Source organism: Chrysochloris asiatica, unplaced genomic scaffold, assembly GCF_000296735.1.
Source record: "Chrysochloris asiatica unplaced genomic scaffold, ChrAsi1.0 scaffold00160, whole genome shotgun sequence".
NCBI classification, from domain to species: Eukaryota; Metazoa; Chordata; class Mammalia; order Afrosoricida; family Chrysochloridae; genus Chrysochloris; species Chrysochloris asiatica.
The window spans coordinates 6,392,472-6,410,680 of NW_006408678.1; the positions used below are offsets into that span (position 1 = coordinate 6,392,472).

Consider the following 18,209-nt stretch of genomic DNA (forward strand, 5'->3'; position numbering starts at 1 on the left):
ACTCATAGCCACCCTGTTTCGGGTTTACAAGGGGTGGCTGGTGAGTTTGAACTTCCAGCCTTGCAGTTCAAACTGACCTTAAAGTTCAGTACTAACCTACAGCACCACACCAGGAGGCCTTAACAATGATGTTGTTGCCATTGTTGTTAGGTGCTGTCCAGTCAGTACCGACTCATAGTGACCTTATGTACAACACAACACTGCCTGGGCCTGCACCAACCTCACAACTGCTGCTATGCTTGAGGGCACTGCTGCTGTCACTTTGCCAATCCATCTTGTTGGGTGTCTTCCTCTTTTTTGATGACCTCCCCCCACTTTATCAAGCATGATATCCATTTCCAGGGACTGGTTCCTCCTGATACTATGTCCGAAGTCTGAGAGACTAAGTGTAGCCATCCTAGCTTCCAAGAAGCATTCTTGATCTAGCTCACAGATGACAAACTCTTTCTGTTAAGGGCCAGATAGTTTATAGTTTAGGCTTTGTGGGCCATACAGTACCTGTTATAATCACTCAGCTCTGCTGTGCGAAACATCAGATGCTATCAAGTTGATTCTAACTCACAGCGACCCCATGTATCAGAGTACAACTGTGCTCCATAGAACTTTCAATGGCTGACTTTTCTGAAGTGGATCACCAGGTATTTCTTCTTAGGTACTTCTGGGTAGACCTGAACCCCTAATCTTTCTGTTAGTCACTGAGTGCATTAACTGTTAGTACCACCCAGGGACCCCAAAGCAGTCATTAATGTTATGTACACGAATGAGGCTTGCTGTGTTCCAATAAAACTTATTTGCAAAAACAGACAGCAGGCTGCAGAGGTAGACTATGAATATATCTGTGTATGAACCTGTGAAAATTCATTGATCTGTACATTTATATCTCTATATTTATACTTCAAGGAGTAAATTAAAAAAAAAAAAAAAAGCAAAGCAGGGAAGTCTCTAAGAAAAACACCAACAAAAACAAAGCTAATAAAGACCCACTAGTCTACTTGAGATGTTTTTGAGATTGGCTTCATGTTGCCAAGAAATTGTAGTGATTTAAGTCCCAGCAACCTTAGCCCCATAAACGCTTCTTTTCCAGGACTCTATATACCCACATTACTGCTCATTTCCTTCTTTATGGGAGAAGAGTCCATTAAGAGACCTCTAAGTGGTTAGTTTTCTTAATGAATTCCCTTTATTAAGTTTTATTATTAATGCTCAAATTGATTTCTTCTCCAAGTTATATAATCCTGCCATTGTGTAATTGGAACTATAAAAATATCACTAGATACTTAGGACATAAGCAATCTAAGAAATATTACACATCAGTTCTCCTGTTCCCTAAATTTTCAGATGTACCCACAAAGAACTGTTTCTTTCAGAAGTAATGTGTTTGCCCACTTCACCCTCACTTCCACTTCTATTTTAGCAAAATTAAAAAAAAAAAAAAGACATCTGCATTCAGTCTACCAGCCAAGAGATTTAATCAGCTTCTAAAGAGATATGATGAACTCATCTCTCTTCACCCCGCCATGGGAGGTAAAGAGAACAGGAAACAGTGATACCGCTGACAGGCACTAAATGAGTACTCTGAGGAGGTAGGCACTGTTCTAACCCCTTTCCATTCATCAGTTCATTCCATCCACACACATTCTCTATGAAGTGGTTACTCTTGTTACCATGCCTACTCTTGAAAGAAGGAAATTGAGACTAAGAGAGATTAAGTAATGACTTGCCCAGCATTCCACAGGTACTAAGAGGCAGGATTTGAACCCAGGTGGGTATGGTGCAGTAGGATAAATACTGAACTGCTAACTGCAAGTTTGGCAGTTCAAACCAACCAGTCACTCCTCAGAAAACCTATACAGGGTCCCTAAGAGTCAGAACCAACTCAATGGTACTTAACAACAGCAACAATCTGCTTTTGGAGTCACTGGGTGGTACAACTGCATCAGATGCGTGGCTGCTAACCAAAAGACTGGTGGTTGGCGTCTACCCAGAGATGTCTCGGAAGAAAGACCTGGCAAAGAAGCCATTGAAAACCTATGGAGGATGATTCTTTTCTAACACACATGGGGTTGTCATGAGCCAGAATTGATCCAACAAGCAACTATGTGTATTTTGTTGTTGTTTGTCTTGATATGCTTCTGAAATATCAGTCATTGAAAACCCCATGGAGGACAGTTTTTCTCTGACACACATGGAGTTGTCATGACTCAGAGGTGACTTGATGGCAACTATATGTATTTTGTTGTTGCTTCTTTTTTTTTTTTTTAATGTTTTATTGTGAATTATGTGATAGTTTACATGGGAGAACATTAGTTTTACATTCATCCTATTGTATATCATTTCATTGCCATGGTTACAATCCCCTCTGTGCATCATCAACCAACCAAAGGGTATGTCCTACAAGTCTGCCCCACCCCCCACTCCCCGGTTGTCAGCACACAGCCCCTCTCCCTCTCTGTGTCTAAAGTCCCCAGCCACTCCATCTCTCCTTGTCACCATCTCTGCCTCCATCTCTGGCATCACTGCTTCTCTGGGTAGGGTTGTTGTTGCTTCTTTTGATATTCTTCCAAAGTCCATGCTCTTAGATAAATACTAAGATAAATAGCTTAAGTTTGACTATACAAAATACTGATTTCTTAAGTGTAAATCTAGCATAGTTTAAGTATACCTCGCTTCCTGCTATTCCTTCCCTAATAGAAAATGGCCACTCCGAATACATTTCCTACAGATTCATATCACAGCATTTGTAACAACTTAACCACATTTCTTCTCTAGATCTCTTACTCTTCACTATTAACCTATGCACGCTCTGAAAGAAACGACTAAGCCTTATTCCTTTTGTATCTTATTCCAGCCAATCATAGAGTCGGGCTGCACTTAACATGGCTCAGTAAATGTCTGCTGAATGAGTTGACCTATCACTTCATGAGTGATGCTTCCTTTTTCAGTTTTCCAACTCTTTTGTGTTTTCTGGTGATTTATTACAATGTGTGGACACAAGGTCATGAGAGTTTGATGTGACTGGGCTCTTGACACCATGTTTACAGATCAAACTTCTTAAAGCAAGACATTGCTTCCATTGCGTTTAGCTCAGGAATCCCCAGACACTAAAGGCCTTTATGATATTGGGGAGGTGTGTTGTGGACTATAGTCACAGATTTAAAATGTGTATCTAAAATGAGTAGAACAAAGTAGAATCTTTTCATACTCATTTCTAAGTATTCATCGAAGAGTCCGTAGGCATTCATCGGCTGAAGGTTGTAGTCTTTTTCCCATTGTGGGAAACTGATTTTCCTTTCGGTGCCGTGTTCTTGTCGTACTTTTCTTCTTGTCCACCAATTCTGAATTAACCTGCACACACAAGATCAATCTCTTTAAAAAAAAGTCTAACTGTCCTAAGACTTGAAGTGATTAGAAAGGACAGTTACTATTATTATTTTTTAAATTCAGGACAAACTACCAATGAGATAAAGCTTCAGGTCAGGCAGACAATAACCATGGGTTCTAACTTTAGGCATTTGTATTTCACAGTAAACTGAATGGTTGATGATCTTATATGAATCATTCATGAAACTATCTCATGTTCAGTCTTGTCTCTGAGAGAGGGATAGAGAACTGAGACCATCTAGAAATATATCTCCCCAGTGCAAAGGCTATAACCAGACATGAGGAGAGAATGATTTGGCCTTTGTCACTTAATTCAGGAGGCAAGGGCAGTCTCCCTGAGTGGGTGTGGCCCTGACTTCGGGGATTTAGAAGAACTGCAAACCAACAAAATGTGTCCTTTCTTGGCACACTGACAACTAAAATTCTGTACTTGCCAGCTTTGGGGTTCGGATGGGCAAGAGCTTTGATTTCTGTTAAGACACATTTTGTGCTGGTGAGGTTAGCACATGAGTCTGGGAGTACAGCTCATGATATGGGAGAGGGCTGAGGGGTTGAGGAGAAGGTCTGTGTGCTGTTGAGGAGCAAGGGTAACAATTGTGAGGTACCTGAGAGTGGAAATACAAAAGTATGTGAAATAAAGGCAACATCGGAGTGAGTGTCAAGACAGACTATTTCTCAATTTTGCTCTACGTCCATATATTGTTGTTAAGTGCTGTCCAGTCGGTTCCAACTCATAGCAACTTGGAAACATAGGGTTTCCGAGGAGCGGCTGGTGGGCTTGAACTGCCAATCTTGTGGTCTGCAGTCCAGTGCTGATCCTGCAGCACCACACCGGGAGTCAATGTCCATATAACTGCGATATAAATTATAGTTCCTTTGATGTCTATGACATTCTGATAAGTTTGAAACTTCGAGGTAGAATGTAATGCTTCTCTTTTATTTTACGTTTTATTTTTTTAAAGTTTTGTAGAAAACATCACACATTTGGGATCGGGTTTCTAAAAATATATTTAAGAATACACATCTACTGGCATTAGTTTTTAACAGGGAGCTCAGAGATGACTTTCTGAAGTGAAAGAGAGTTCTAGTTCATTCTACCCGAGTGCTCCTCTCTGAAACCCAGAGGTCTCTGCCTCTACAGAGACTGAATTAACATGCATACCGGTAGGCGTAAAATTAAAGTAGCAATAAAAGGAGTGTTGCTGATTTATGTCTCCTTAAAACGTAACTGACCAGAACTCTGCAAACACAGCAGACATCAAGGTTACCGTTCTTCCAATAGGCCATCCATGTGGTTGCTCATTGTGAACTCTTCTCATCTGGGGACAATTCTGACTGGCTAAAATATGCTGACTTAGAAACACTGTTGCTTCTTTTTCAAATCCCAGAACTTTCCTCTTTCCATAAGTTCATTTTCTGTACAGTCTGAATTTAAGGTAGTTTTTAAAAAATTACCATCCCTGATTTAGCTTTCTAGAATCACTCTCATGTTGAAATGAACAACAGTGAGGGGCTTGGAGATCTAGTTAATATGCCCTAGAGACTTGGCAATGCTACAGCGCCAAGGATCAGAGATAATATTTAGAGTAGTTTGCAATCAACTATCCAATATTTAGGGGTCCACAGAGACTTCTTAAAGAATATCCACTTCCGTTACTAGGACTGGTGTTAAATATTCAAAAGAGCCAGGGTTGATTATTTTCAGACTGCCTTTGAATACCTCAGCATGGACACTTGGCTCCAGGTATATGCCTTGGATGAACTGCTGAGTCTGCAATGCTTATCTTACTTGCTGCACTAGAAAAGCCAATAACGAACAGTGCTGTTTCTCTATGATAGAAATCTAAGGTACTTACGGGTAGCCAAGTTCCATGAAATTATTCCAGGTCTGCTTTAGCACCATTATAATACCCATTTGCATACATAGATCAATAAGGCATCCACTAGGGTGGCACTACAAGGCAAGCAAACACAGAAATTCAAGAATCAATGGAGAGAAGAAAGGTGTCTGGTTTCTAATCTGCACAAAGTTGCCCTAAAGTGGTTTAATGCAAGTCCACAGGAAACAAGAAAATGATGGGAGAATACAGACCTCTTCTAGTCTCCATCTGTTTATCAGCCTCAAGTAGGCACCTGGGTGTCCTGTAAATCTTCAACACACACAGAAAAACAAACCATTAGCATACGGCAATCTGGATTTTCAGTGAGTATTATACTTAGTTTAGCATACTCCCAACATCTTATCAGTTCAAACCCACCTTCAAAACTTTACACAGGGTCGCTATGAGTTGGAACCAACTCGACAGCACTTAAAAACAACAACAAATCACTGGCACAGAAAGTCTGAGGTTGAGAGAATGCCATGGCTTTTAACAATTTCTGCTGAATATCAAGTGCTCTGGCTTGTATAAGCAGCAGGTTAACTATTGGGCTTAAACACATTCTGTCTGAGCTTTGTGAGTTATAGTACTGTGATTGTTTTCAAATTAAATTGTAGTCATGTATCACATTAACGCCTGTCTGGGGAATGGTCAACGGCAGATCTGCCTATGGTTCCAATCCTGTAAAACCTGGTATATTAAAAATTCGAAGTATGTACAATGGTTTATAAAAACAAACAGGCACTACCTTGCAATGTGCATCAAAACTTTATTATTATTACTGCATTAGTATGTTAAAGACGTTTTCATGTTACTGGAAGTGCTTCTTAAATGTTTTTCATTCATACCTAGGTACATTTTATACTTAGCCTGACATTTCATTAATTGATGTTAGATAGGATTAGATTGCACCTCGCCCTTCTGATGGATGTATACACATATGCAACTAAATTACAGACTTAATACTGGAATTTGTTCATAATCTGGGGACTGCATGTATATAATATGGTGACCGCATAATGCCCAAATCACATTATGTATGTCCTATTTTGTAGAATGTATCCTGGATGACCGAAGCCATGGTATTTTCAGTAACCTCATATGCATGTGAAAGCTGGACAGTGAATAAGGAAGATTGTAGAAGAACTGATGCATTTGAGTTATGATGTTGGAGGAGAAGACTGAAAGTAACAAGGGCTGCCAAAAGAACCAACAGATCTGTGTTGGAAGAAGTGTAGCCAGAGTGCTCCTTGGAGGCCAGGATGGCCAAACTTCGTTTCTCATACTTTGGACATATTGTCAGGAGGGACCAGTCACTGGCGAGGGATATCATGTTTGGTAAGGCGGAGGGTCAGAGAAAAAGAGGAAGACCCCCAGCCAGATGGATTGGTAAAGTGGCAGCATCAATGGGCTCAAGCATGTCAATAATTGTGAGGTTAGCCCAGACCTGGGCAGTGTTTTGTTCGGTTGTGCATATGAGTCGGTACCCACTCAATGGCACCTAACAACAACAAAATCATGGATGTTAAATGATGCATGACTGTATCTGACTACAGTTAAACACAAGAGTAGTTAATAACTACAGTCATCTTGCCAAAACCCTGGACCTAGCCCTTCCCTGCTTTCCAAATCCCCACTACTGTTGAATGTTGAAACTTCCCATTCTCTTCTGACACACTACTTCAGTTCCTTTTTCTATTTGAAGTTGGGGAACTGGGACTTGTTTCAGGCCACCGTTTCCTTATACTACATGCTTACACAGGTGTCTGATGCAGGTGCAGATAGAGTCTAGTCATGTTTAAGTCCTTCATTCACATGTGCAAGTCATTTTTGGCTACTTAACATAGCAATAAGGTTGTAAAAGAGTCTTTGGTTGCAGATAACTGTTTCACTGGGATGGGAGGAGAGGCAATTTTGAGCTTGGGAAGAGAGAAGGTGGCTGCTTGTCTCTTTTCATCCCAGAAGAGGGGCCTCTCTGTTTCCCCTGCCTGGGGACATGTGCAGGGATCGGGGTCTTACCTTCCAAGGAAGAATGCAATGTAAAATGTGGAGCTATTCAGATTGACAAACTGAAAAAGAAACATTTTCAGGGTGAAGCTGTTCTCCCACTCGGACTCTGTGCGAGGCTGTTCTGTGGATAAAAGGAAAGCAGAGTTTGGAGGCTGACTCTGACCACCTTTCAGGCCCCCATACCTTCTAGTGTGAGAGTAGAGACCTATCGGTGCTGGGGGTGGAAGACAGACACATGGACTGCTCATGCTTACACATCAGCCTGACAAAGGAAGTAGCTACCAACAGGATTGGCTCTCTAGATTGTTTGACTGTTTCAGGATGCTTGGAGAATGTCTTTCTGAGCCCTGTTTCACTGCAGTAGCCTTTCCTTTTGCTGCTAGTGTCTGTGATGGGGTGGAGCTTGGATGGATTCCCAGCTCCTATAATTCCTCAGTATTGACTTCTATAAACAAATCTGTGTTGGAAGAACTACAGCCAGAATGCTCCTCAGAAGCCACAATGGCGAGACTTTGTTTCTCATAGTTCAGACATATTATCAAGAGGTAGCAGTCCCTGGAGAAAGACATCATGCTTGGTAAAGTGCAGGGTCCATGAAAAAGAGGAGAGATACTGGCACCTTGACAAAAACAATGAACTCAAGCTTAACAACAATTGTGAGGATGGCGCGGGACTGAGCAGTGTTTTGCTCTGTTGTGCAGAGGGTCGCTCACTATCGATCAGAACCGACTCCACCACACCTAAGAACCACAGCAATCACCTTCTATTCTGGTGTGAAGCCACATGCTGTCTAGCACGAGGGCGTCAAAGCCCTGCTCAGAATGCGGGAAGTATCTGACTTCTTAGCCTTTCACCCTCATCTGCCATTTTCCATTTTTACAGGTAAATGCCCAGGAGATGCCTCCTCTCTAGGGCTCTTACTTTATATGACTATTTGTATCTTACAATTTCCTGGCCTTAGTCAGGGGTCAATGCTCATTTCCTTATGTTTTGACTTCTATCAGGCAAATGCTCTTCAGACATTCTGACGTGAGCCAAAATATGGGCCTCAAGATAGAACCTCCAACTTGAAATCTCATGTCAAATGCACTTAATACTTCTTTAGGGATTTCACCTTCACTTCAAGCAATGCCAAAGCGAATGTGCTTAATGCAATAACATGTTACACATTTTTATATTTCCTGAGCTTCTAACTGCTCATTTAAAATGTCACGCCAAGATTTATAACTCATAATTCCTTTTCTAAGAATTAGAATTCAAAATATTCCCTAGGAGTGTTTCTGAGAAGGAAAGGGGGAAAGAAAGACAAACTGATTCAGAATGGGTTCAATGTTAATTTCAGAACAAAGCTGTGCTGCTGTTAAGGGCAGAAAAGACAAAGGACTCTTACAGGGTTTTAGCTTCATTTTGCTTCTGCTACTAAACTTCTAAGGTGGCCTGGTGGAGTAGTGGTTTATGTATTGGGCTGTAAATCGCAAAGTCAGCAGTTCAAAGCCACCAGCCATTCCTTGGGAGAAATATGAGGCTTTCTGCTTTCGTAAAGATAAACAGTCTTGGAAACCCTCTACAGGCTCATTAGGAGTCAGAACCAACTCTACGGCACACCATTACCACTGAACTCTTGTTTATATGGGAAGGCCTTCTGGATTGTCAGTTAGTTCTCAGGAGAAATGCCTGACTTATCAGTGTCCCAAACATGGATGAACCAGGGCAGTATCTCCACTGGCATCTTTGACAACCTGGGCCAAGGCCCCACTGGACACAGCTTGCCAAAGGGCAGTTTCCTCTTCCGTGGACATAAACCTCTTTCCATCTTTTTGTGCATGAGGTGTTGGCAATGGAAAAGGAGATATGTAAAGAGTCTGCAACACAGAAAGGCTCAATAAATGGCATCTGTTATTAGAGTATTATAAATAAAATTACTTTGCGGCACTTCCCTTCTAGACAAGTTACATTTTGGAATGAGCCAAAACAGGGGATATGTGGGTGCCTGTAATTTTCTCACACTACATTGAGGGAATGACTGAAACCCCAAACCAAGCACTGTTAAGTTGATTCCCACTCATTGTGACCTGCTGTGTGTCAGCATAGGACTGTGTTCCATACGGTTTCCAATGCAGCCATTTTCTGGAAGTAAAATCAGGGCTTTCACTTGAGGGGCCTCTGGGTAGAGTCAAACCTCTGACTGCACAATTAGCAGCTGAGAGCATTAGCTGACTGCACTGCCCAGTGACTTCAAATGACTAGTATCTTATCAGTACATTTGAAACCGTTTCTAAATCTTGAAAATCTGGTAAACATGCAGCTTATAGCTGGCTATCAGAGTCTTCAGGTGCCTTATGGTGTCAGAAAATGGCCTTAGGAGGGACCTGCCCAGATGAATGTTGTTTCTATAAATGCCACCAATTGCTTGCCTGTCTATATTCCTGGGAAAAGGCATCCAGTCTTCAAAACAAGTCACTTTAATGTGCTTTTATGTATCACGAAAACTTGATACAGTTTTAATTAAATAAAAATCATTAGGCAATAGCAAATGAACTTTTTAAATGATACTGAGTACTTTATAAACATGCAGTTTGTGATCGTTTTCTGTATTAAGATAAAACCTACTTTAAATTAGCTCATAATAGAGATAATGTTTGTGGCAGGTTTTAAAGCTTTAGATAGAAAAAACTAATCTTCCAATTACTAGACATTTAAAACATGTTCTGTGGAAGGCAAATTGTGGTATGCATTTCAAAAGAAAGGGAATATTTCTTTCAGACATCTTTCAGAAATGAATTATTCATTGGAAGGGTATTTTCCAGACCACAATACTGTGCTACAAAATAAAAAGGGTCTCACTTACCTAAATTCGTCAGAAGAAGAGCAACTTTTTCATAGAGCTGTGAAATAAATTTTATGCATTTAGTAACAGAATGATAGATGGTCTAACATGTATAATTATAAAGGAAATAGATAACCATGTCATAAACAACAAAAAAATTTCTGAACAACTGTGCCCTTTCAGAACAAGAAAGAAATGTGCAAGTTCCCATTTGACTAATTTTTATATAATTTCTTATTGTGGGAGAACTAATTCTGTGACACCAGCTCACAAAATGATGCTGGATAAGTCACAGTCCTTCTAGGCCTGAGTAGCTTCCATGTAACATTCTAAGGCCTGTTCTAACTCTAGGAGCCTGTAATCCTATTGTTTATAGACTGCTGTATTTTCTAGATTATAGCACTCATAAATACTGAGATGACTGAACATTATTGGAAACTCCCAGAACACATGGCACTCTGCTTTTTCATTAGTGCTTTGGATGCATCCCTAACTCACCCATCATTCTGGTAAGTGGAAGGTCTACAGAGGGAACTGAGGGAATGTGTGTCTTTATCTCAGTATTTGTGCATAGATTGAAGAGCACAGGGTGCCATTTAGGGTCATCCCAGCTGAAGGAGATGCCTCAAAGGCAGTATAAATTGAGAAAATGGGCCTGTGTTCTCTCTAAAACAAAAGTTGATAAATAAAAATGGAAAGAAAACTAGTCAAAGGAATTTAAACAATATAAAAATTAAAATCAGACTTAGATTAAAGTCACCATTAATTGAAATCATCTTGAAGACAACTGTTTGTTTGTTGGTTTGTTTTGGAGAGAGGTAGCAAAAAAAGAATAAACTGGTTAAAAACTGCCAAGCTGTAATTAAAACCTTATCAGTCATCAGTTGTAGGGTGTGGGCAAATGATCTCACCTCACATTCAGATCAGCTTTCTCCTAAAATGTAAGTAGGGATGGCATTGAACTCAATGACCTTAAAGTACATCTCAGTTTTTGAAGTCTCCTATCTGAGGCTTCTAAGGAGCTCTGGTAGCGTAGTGGTTACGAATCGGGCTGCGAACCTTAAGGTCAGCGGTTCGAAACTACCAGCCGCTCCGCGGGAGAAAGATGAGGCTTTCTACTCCCGTAAAGATTTACACCCTCGGAAACCCTGTACAGGGTCGCTATGGGTCGGAACCGACTCGACGGCACTTAACAACAACAACATCTGAGGCTTCTGTCTGCTACTGAAACAGACAAGATAGTGGGATCATATGTCTCGAGATTTTCAGCAATGACTATAGTTTGCCACCTTGGTGGTGGTGATTGTGTGCCACTGAGTTGGAAGTAGAAAGCCTCATCTTTCTGCCACGAAGCAACTGGCAGATTTAAACTTCTGAACTTGTGGTTAGCGGCTCAGTGCATCATCCACTATGCTGCCAGGACTCCTTATGACTTACCATATTAACATCAACTCAGTATGGCCATAAGATCAAATTTTGTGCACAGGAATCGCAGCCATTTGAAATCCAATAACAAAAGAGATTCATGTAATTTTTATGAAGAAGCTCTCTGGTATAGATTAGACACATTTCTCAACTTGGGTCATAAAAATAACATACTGGTAAGTAATGTATGTTCTAATAAAACATCTTTTAATCTTACTAATCACTGTACTATTGCGATAATTTAATTACATAATTACCAAGGAAACTGGGGAGTTCACCAGGAGTCTTAGTGATGCAGCGTGTTAAAAACTGGACTGTTAACCCTAAGGTTATCAGTTCAAACCAGCCAGTCACTTCCACAGGAGAAAAATGAGGTGTAGAGATTTACTTTCAGAAACTCTATGGAACATTTTTATTCCTAGTCTGGCACTGTAGGATAAGCACTGACTGCTAACCACAAGGTCAGCAGTTTAAACCCAGCTCCTCAGAAACTCTATACAGGGGCACTATGAATTGGAACCAACTTGAAGCCACTCAACAACAACAGGGTTGCTCTGAGTCACACTGCACTTGATGACCATGGGTTTAGTAATGCAACCTGTGATCTGCAGATGACACAACTTCACTTGTTGAAAGTGAAGAGGACTTGAAGCAGTGACTGATGAAGATCTAAGACTATAGTCTTTAGGCATGTATGAAACTGAAATATAAAGAAAATAAAATTCTCACAGAGGGACCAATAAGCAACGTTATGACAAGCGGAGAAAAGATTGAAATTGTCATGGATTTCATTTTACTTGGATCCTCAATCAACACCCATGGAAGCAGTGAAGAAGTCCAATGATGTATTGCTTTGGGGCAATGGTTCAAACGTATCAGCCACTCCTTGGAAACCCTAAACAGGGTTGCTATGAGTTGGAACTGACTTGATGGCACTTAACAACAACAACAACTGCTTTGGGCAAATCTGCAAAAGACGTCTTGAAAGTATTAAAAATTAAAGGTGTCACTTTAGGATGAAAGTGTGCTTGACCCAAGACACAGTATTGTCAATCACTTCATATACATACAAAAGCTGGACAGTGGATAAGAAGATCAGAGAAGAAGTGATGTCTTTTAATTATGATGTTGGTGAAGAATATTCAAAGTACCATGATTGCCAGAAGAACAAACAAATCTGTCTTGAAGGAAGTGCAGCTGGAATGCTCTTCAGAAAGTGAGGATGGCAAAAATTCATTTCTTGTCCGTTGGTCATGTTATCAAGAAAGCCTAGTCCCTGGGAAAGATAGTATGCTTGGTAAAGTAGAGGGTCAGCACAAAAGGGGAAGACCCTCAGTGAGACGGATTGACACAGTAACCGAAGGAATGGCTCAAACATAGCAATGATTTTAAGGCTGGTGCAGGACAGGCTATTGTTTCATTGTGTTGTACATCGGGTCACTATGAGTAGGAAATGACTTGTTCTAATAAAACATCTTTTAATCTTACCAAGCACTGTACTATTGAGATAATTTAACTACATAATTACCAAGGAAACTGGGGAGTTCACCAGGAGTCTTAGTGATGCAGTGTGTTAAAAACTGGACTGTTAATCCTAAGGTTATCAGTTCAAACTAGCCAGTCACTTCCACAGGAGAAAAACGAGGTGTAGAGATTTACTTTCAGAAACTCCATGTAACAGTTTTATTCCTAGTCTGGCACTGTAGGATAAGCACTGACTACAAACCACAAGGTCAGCAGTTTAAACCCAGCTCCTCAGAAACTCTATACAGCACCTAACAACAGCAATAACACAATCTTTCACAAAAATATACTCTGATATACACTTGTCAAAGTGTCTCACTATGCACACCTGTCTCAAAAACCTTTGGTGCTGATGATATGCCATTTTTATTTTAGTTTTCACCAAAGGAACAGCACCAAAACCTACAAATGATTGTTACTAGCCTTTTGGAAAATATGATAAAGTATATTTATTTATAGCAGGGGGTCCATGGCATCTGCAAACATCTTCCTATTTATGGTGAAGGCACAAGGCAGCAGAAAATGAAGCTGTTTGGCATGATGCAGCAGGAAAGGGCTCATAAACAGAGACACTGAAGGTTGGTAGGGGCCACTGGGTAGTGTAAAGGTTGAAGTGCTCGGTTGCTAACCAATGGCTCCTCAGAAGGAAGGTTTGTGACATACTTCTGAAAATTTGAAAAATTTCAGCCATTGAAAACCCTGTGGAGCACAGTTCTACTATAATACATATGAGGCACCATGAGTTAGAATCTATGTGATGGCATTTTTTTTGGATAGTAGAGCTCTCCATGTGAATGGTTCCCTGAAAAGATCTGGTTGCTTCTTTAACAGTGGAAACCCTGGGTGGTGTCTCCTGATAAAAGGTGTAAAATAATTTTAAAATTGATACTATAAATTGTTGATCTGTGAGTGGTAAAAGCATTTTAATCCCAAGGATATATCCAAAAGAAATTACGAACACTTCTAAATTGATTTTGTCATGTTGATCAATACATAGTAGGCTTGTTCTAATGCAAACTATAATTTCTGTTTTACTTCTTTTTGGAAGAAGACATGAGATTTTTTACTACTTGCAATAAAACGAAATACTGAATTCATATTGGCATGGGCTGAATAAAATGGGAATAATATAACTTTTAGACCTGGGATATGTTGTTGTTTTTAGGTGCCGTTAAGTTGGTTCGGACTCATAGAGACTGTCTGCACAACAGAACGAAACACTGCCCAGTTCTGCACCATCCTCACAATCATTAAGCTTGAGCCCACTGCGGATGCCACTGTGTCAGTCCATCTCACTGGGAGTCTTCCTCTTTTTCACTGACCCTATACTTTACCAAATATGATGTCCTTTTCCAGAGACTGATGATACTTCCTGATAATATGTCTGAAAATATGAGACATGAAGTTTGACCATCCTGGCTTCCAAGGAGCACTCTGGCTGCACTTCTTCCAACACAGATCTGTTGGTTCTTTTGGCAGCCCGTGGCACTTTCAATATTCTCCTCCAACACCAGAACTCAGAAGCATCAACTCTTCTATGGTCTTCCTGATTCATCATCCAACTTTCATGTGCATATGAGGTTATTGAAAATACCATGGCTTGGGTCATGCACACCTTAGTCCTGTCCTCAAGCTGACATCTTTGCTCTTGAGCACTTTAAAGAGGTCTTGTGGCACACATTTGCCTAATGCAACATGTCATTTGATTTCTTAACTGCTGTTTCCATGACTGTTGAAAATGGATCCAAGAAAAATGAAGTCTTTGACAACTTCAGTCTTTTCTCCATTTATATGGATATTTTTTATTGGTCCAGTGGTGAGAATTTTTGTTTTCTTTACATTGAGGTGCAACCCATACTGAAGGCTGAGGTGTTTGATCATCATCAGTAAGTATTTTAAGTCACCCTCTTTCAGCAAGGCAAATTTGTATCATCTGGGATATAAACTTTGTTATGTCTATTTGGTTTACAAGAGAACTACTAAAGGTCATTGTGAAGATGTGAACTTTTACTCTAAGAGAAGCCTCTTGACACTGTGACCAGTGGAATGGCATCAGCTGACCTACAAGTAAGAAGTCCACTTCAGATTGTAAGGGAGTAAATGTGGAAGCAGAGAGAACAGTTAGGAAGCAACTGTAATAATCCAAGTGATGATGAGGACTTGGACCCCAGAGTGGTAGATGGAGATGCGTTAATAGTTATCAAATTCTGGATACATTTTCATGGAGAGAAGAATAAAGTTAAAGGATAAAGTTAAGATTTTTAGCATGAGGAATTAAGTATCATTGTTGTTGTTAGATGGAGTTAGGCTCTGACTCACAGAGATCCTGTGTACAGCAAAACAAAACAAAACACTGCCTGGTCCTGAGATAGCCTTATAATTGTTACACTGGAGCCCGTTGCTGCTGCCACTGTGCCAATCCATCTCGTTGGGGTTCTTCCTCCACTTTAGCAAGCATGAGGTCCTTCTCCAGGGACTGGTCCCTCCTGATAACATGTCCAAAGTATAAGAGACGAATTCTCAACATCTTGGCTTCTAAGGCGCACTCTGGGTGTACTTCTTCCAAGACAGATTTGTTTGTTCTTCTGGCACTCCATAGTACCTTTAATTATCTTCACCAACATCATAACTCAAATGCATCAATTCTTCTGTGGTCTTTCTTATTCACTGTCCAACTTTCACAAGCATTTGACGCTATTGAAAATGCTTTGGCCTGGGACTTCCAACTGACATCTTTGTTTTTGAACACTTTAAAAAGCTCTTGTGCAACATATTTGCCTGATGTAATATATATAATATATTGTTTGATATCTTGACTGATGCTTCCATAAGTAGATCACCAGGATTTTTTTCTGAGTAGACGCTGGGAAAACTTGAGCCACCAAATGAGTTAACACCACCCAGTGACCCCAAGGGAGTCCATATTATATGATTACATAAATAATGGATTATTATAAACATGTAGAGATGTTAAATGAGTGATTCATCCAATCTTATACCATAGACAATTCTGGAGCCTAGATTTGAAACAAGACTTCTACACCCTGAAACCCAAGGGCACTTGGCTGGGCATCTGTGCGCCATGACAGATCACCACTCTGAGGCCACATTCTTTGGTAATAGAAGAAAGCTACCCCCTGCTTTCTGCACATATAGTTTTATCCATTCGCTAGTTCCCTTGCAGCTCACTTACCACGTTCAGCAGCATAATGATACAAAAGTTGATGCAAACAGCAGTCCCTGTGGTTGCAACCTGAGAGTTATTCCTGATTAACGCCCACTTAAAGGCAGCAAAAGTGCTGACGGTCACCACCCGGTAGATGACAATCCCAAATACAGCAGCGATCACCACGCAGATCTGGGAGAAAGACAAAGGAGACCCAGTGAGAACCCCAGTGGATCCTCTGAAGAGCCTCTGATTAGGAAAGGAAAGGTGGCTCCAAGTTAAGAAACCACAAGTTGCATACGTTTCACTGTGGTTGATACTCACACTTGGCTTTTGTAGTTTCATTGTTATTCAAATAGGAAAACCAAACTGCTGAGAAGTTGATAATCTGTATAAACTATGGGATAGCACCTTATTAAACAGAATATTGGACTGAGCAGATAAAGAAATATTTATTATGGAAACCTGATCATTTGTTGAACTATTAATTTTAGCAAAGTAGTCCTTAAAGAGTCCGCTAAAGCTTTCTCCAGTCCCACTGGGCACTAGTCTCCCCTCCCTCTGGGGACTCTCTGCACTTAGTTTTCTTTCATTGCTTCAATAGTCAGTTGCTTGTTGTGAAGTGCCATTGAGTTGATTCTGACTCATTCTAAGCGCTCTTAATTTTTCAAGGCTGTTTTATTTGTCTAAAATGTCCACCCACCCATTCCTTTGCCATATTGCACACACACACATACATACACAAACCCTAGTTAACACCTACCCATCCATATCTTCTGAGTTCCAGAGCCACTTCCCAAGTACGGCCTTTCACGGAGTCCTGGAGCGGCATTGTGAGATTAAAGCACTGGACTGCAAAGTTGATTTGAACCACAAGACCAACAGTCCACACTCACCAGCTGCTCCTTGGAAATCTTATCCAAGGTCTCTGTGAGTCAGAATGAACTTGACTGCACTTAATAACAACATGACCTTACACTATTTCTTTGTTCTATGGTAGCTCTGCTTTTCTTTCAATATACTGTTTATAAGTTTGTCTGATTATAGACGATCTGACCCACTAGATAGTAAGAGGGCAGGGATGGTATCTCTTTTGCCCACTATGGTTTTTGCAACACTTTAGCATAATTATGGTCACAAAGTAGGTGCTCAATTACTTGTTGCTGAGTGTACAAACGATGTGACCATTACATAAGATCATATTAGTCACATATACATACAGATTAAAGGACCCTGATAGCATACTGGACTAGGAGTTGGACTGCTAACTGAAAGGTCAGCAGTTCGAATTTACCAGCCGCTCTGCAGGGGAAAGATGAGGCGTTTTGCTCCCATAAAGATGTACAGCCTCAGAAACCCTATACAGGGTTGCTATGAGTCAGAACCAACTCAACTGCACACCACCACCACCACATACAAATTGGGGCACCTTGTTTTGAAGACTTTATGGCATTTGAGAACAATGTGCCATGTCTTTTATCTCTACAAAAAGAGAACTAGAAGCTCCAAAAAGTTGTGTGAATTCAACTGGGTGTCTCACCCAATAAATCCTAGAGTAGAGAATTTAACTCAATTACCAAACCTGCCCTTTAAATTCAGGCCTTGGGATGGCCACTGATGGTTTAGAGAATCCTTTCTTCACATAAGCACTGCTCTCTCTTGCAAATTCTGTTTTCTGTCAACTACTAAGGGTGAAAGGCACCCTGGTGATGCAGTGCTTATGTGCTTGACTGCTAACTGAACGGTTGGTGGTTCAAATCCTCCAGCCACTCTGTGACAGAAAGACATAGCAGTCTGCTTCTGTAAAGATTACAACCTTGGAAACTCTACGGGGCAGTTCTACTTTGGCCTAGAGGATCATGGTGAATCAGAATTGCAATCATGGCAATGAGTCTGATATTTTGTTTTTGCAGAGGGTGATGTTATGCTCTTGAAAGCTTGATCTGCCCCGAGGAACTTTGGGAAAGTGACTGAATCTTTCAGTTCCCAAGTTTCT

The 18,209-nt window shown here is 40.6% G+C and overlaps 1 protein-coding gene across 4 annotated transcripts in view; it reads right to left on the minus strand.

Moving 5' to 3' along the window:
* ANO4 (anoctamin 4) overlaps positions 1-18,209 on the minus strand; it is a 607,193-nt gene that overhangs the window by 60,004 nt on the left and 528,980 nt on the right. For all 4 annotated transcript variants that reach the window (XM_006871106.1, XM_006871104.1, XM_006871105.1 and 1 more), the window contains 6 exons: positions 16,241-16,405; positions 10,120-10,156; positions 7,281-7,392; positions 5,474-5,531; positions 5,238-5,335; positions 3,203-3,345 (listed from right to left, as the gene is read on the minus strand). In XM_006871106.1, the coding sequence (XP_006871168.1) occupies positions 3,203-3,345; positions 5,238-5,335; positions 5,474-5,531; positions 7,281-7,392; positions 10,120-10,156; positions 16,241-16,405 (613 nt within the window). The remainder of the gene's footprint in view (positions 1-3,202; positions 3,346-5,237; positions 5,336-5,473; positions 5,532-7,280; positions 7,393-10,119; positions 10,157-16,240; positions 16,406-18,209) is intronic.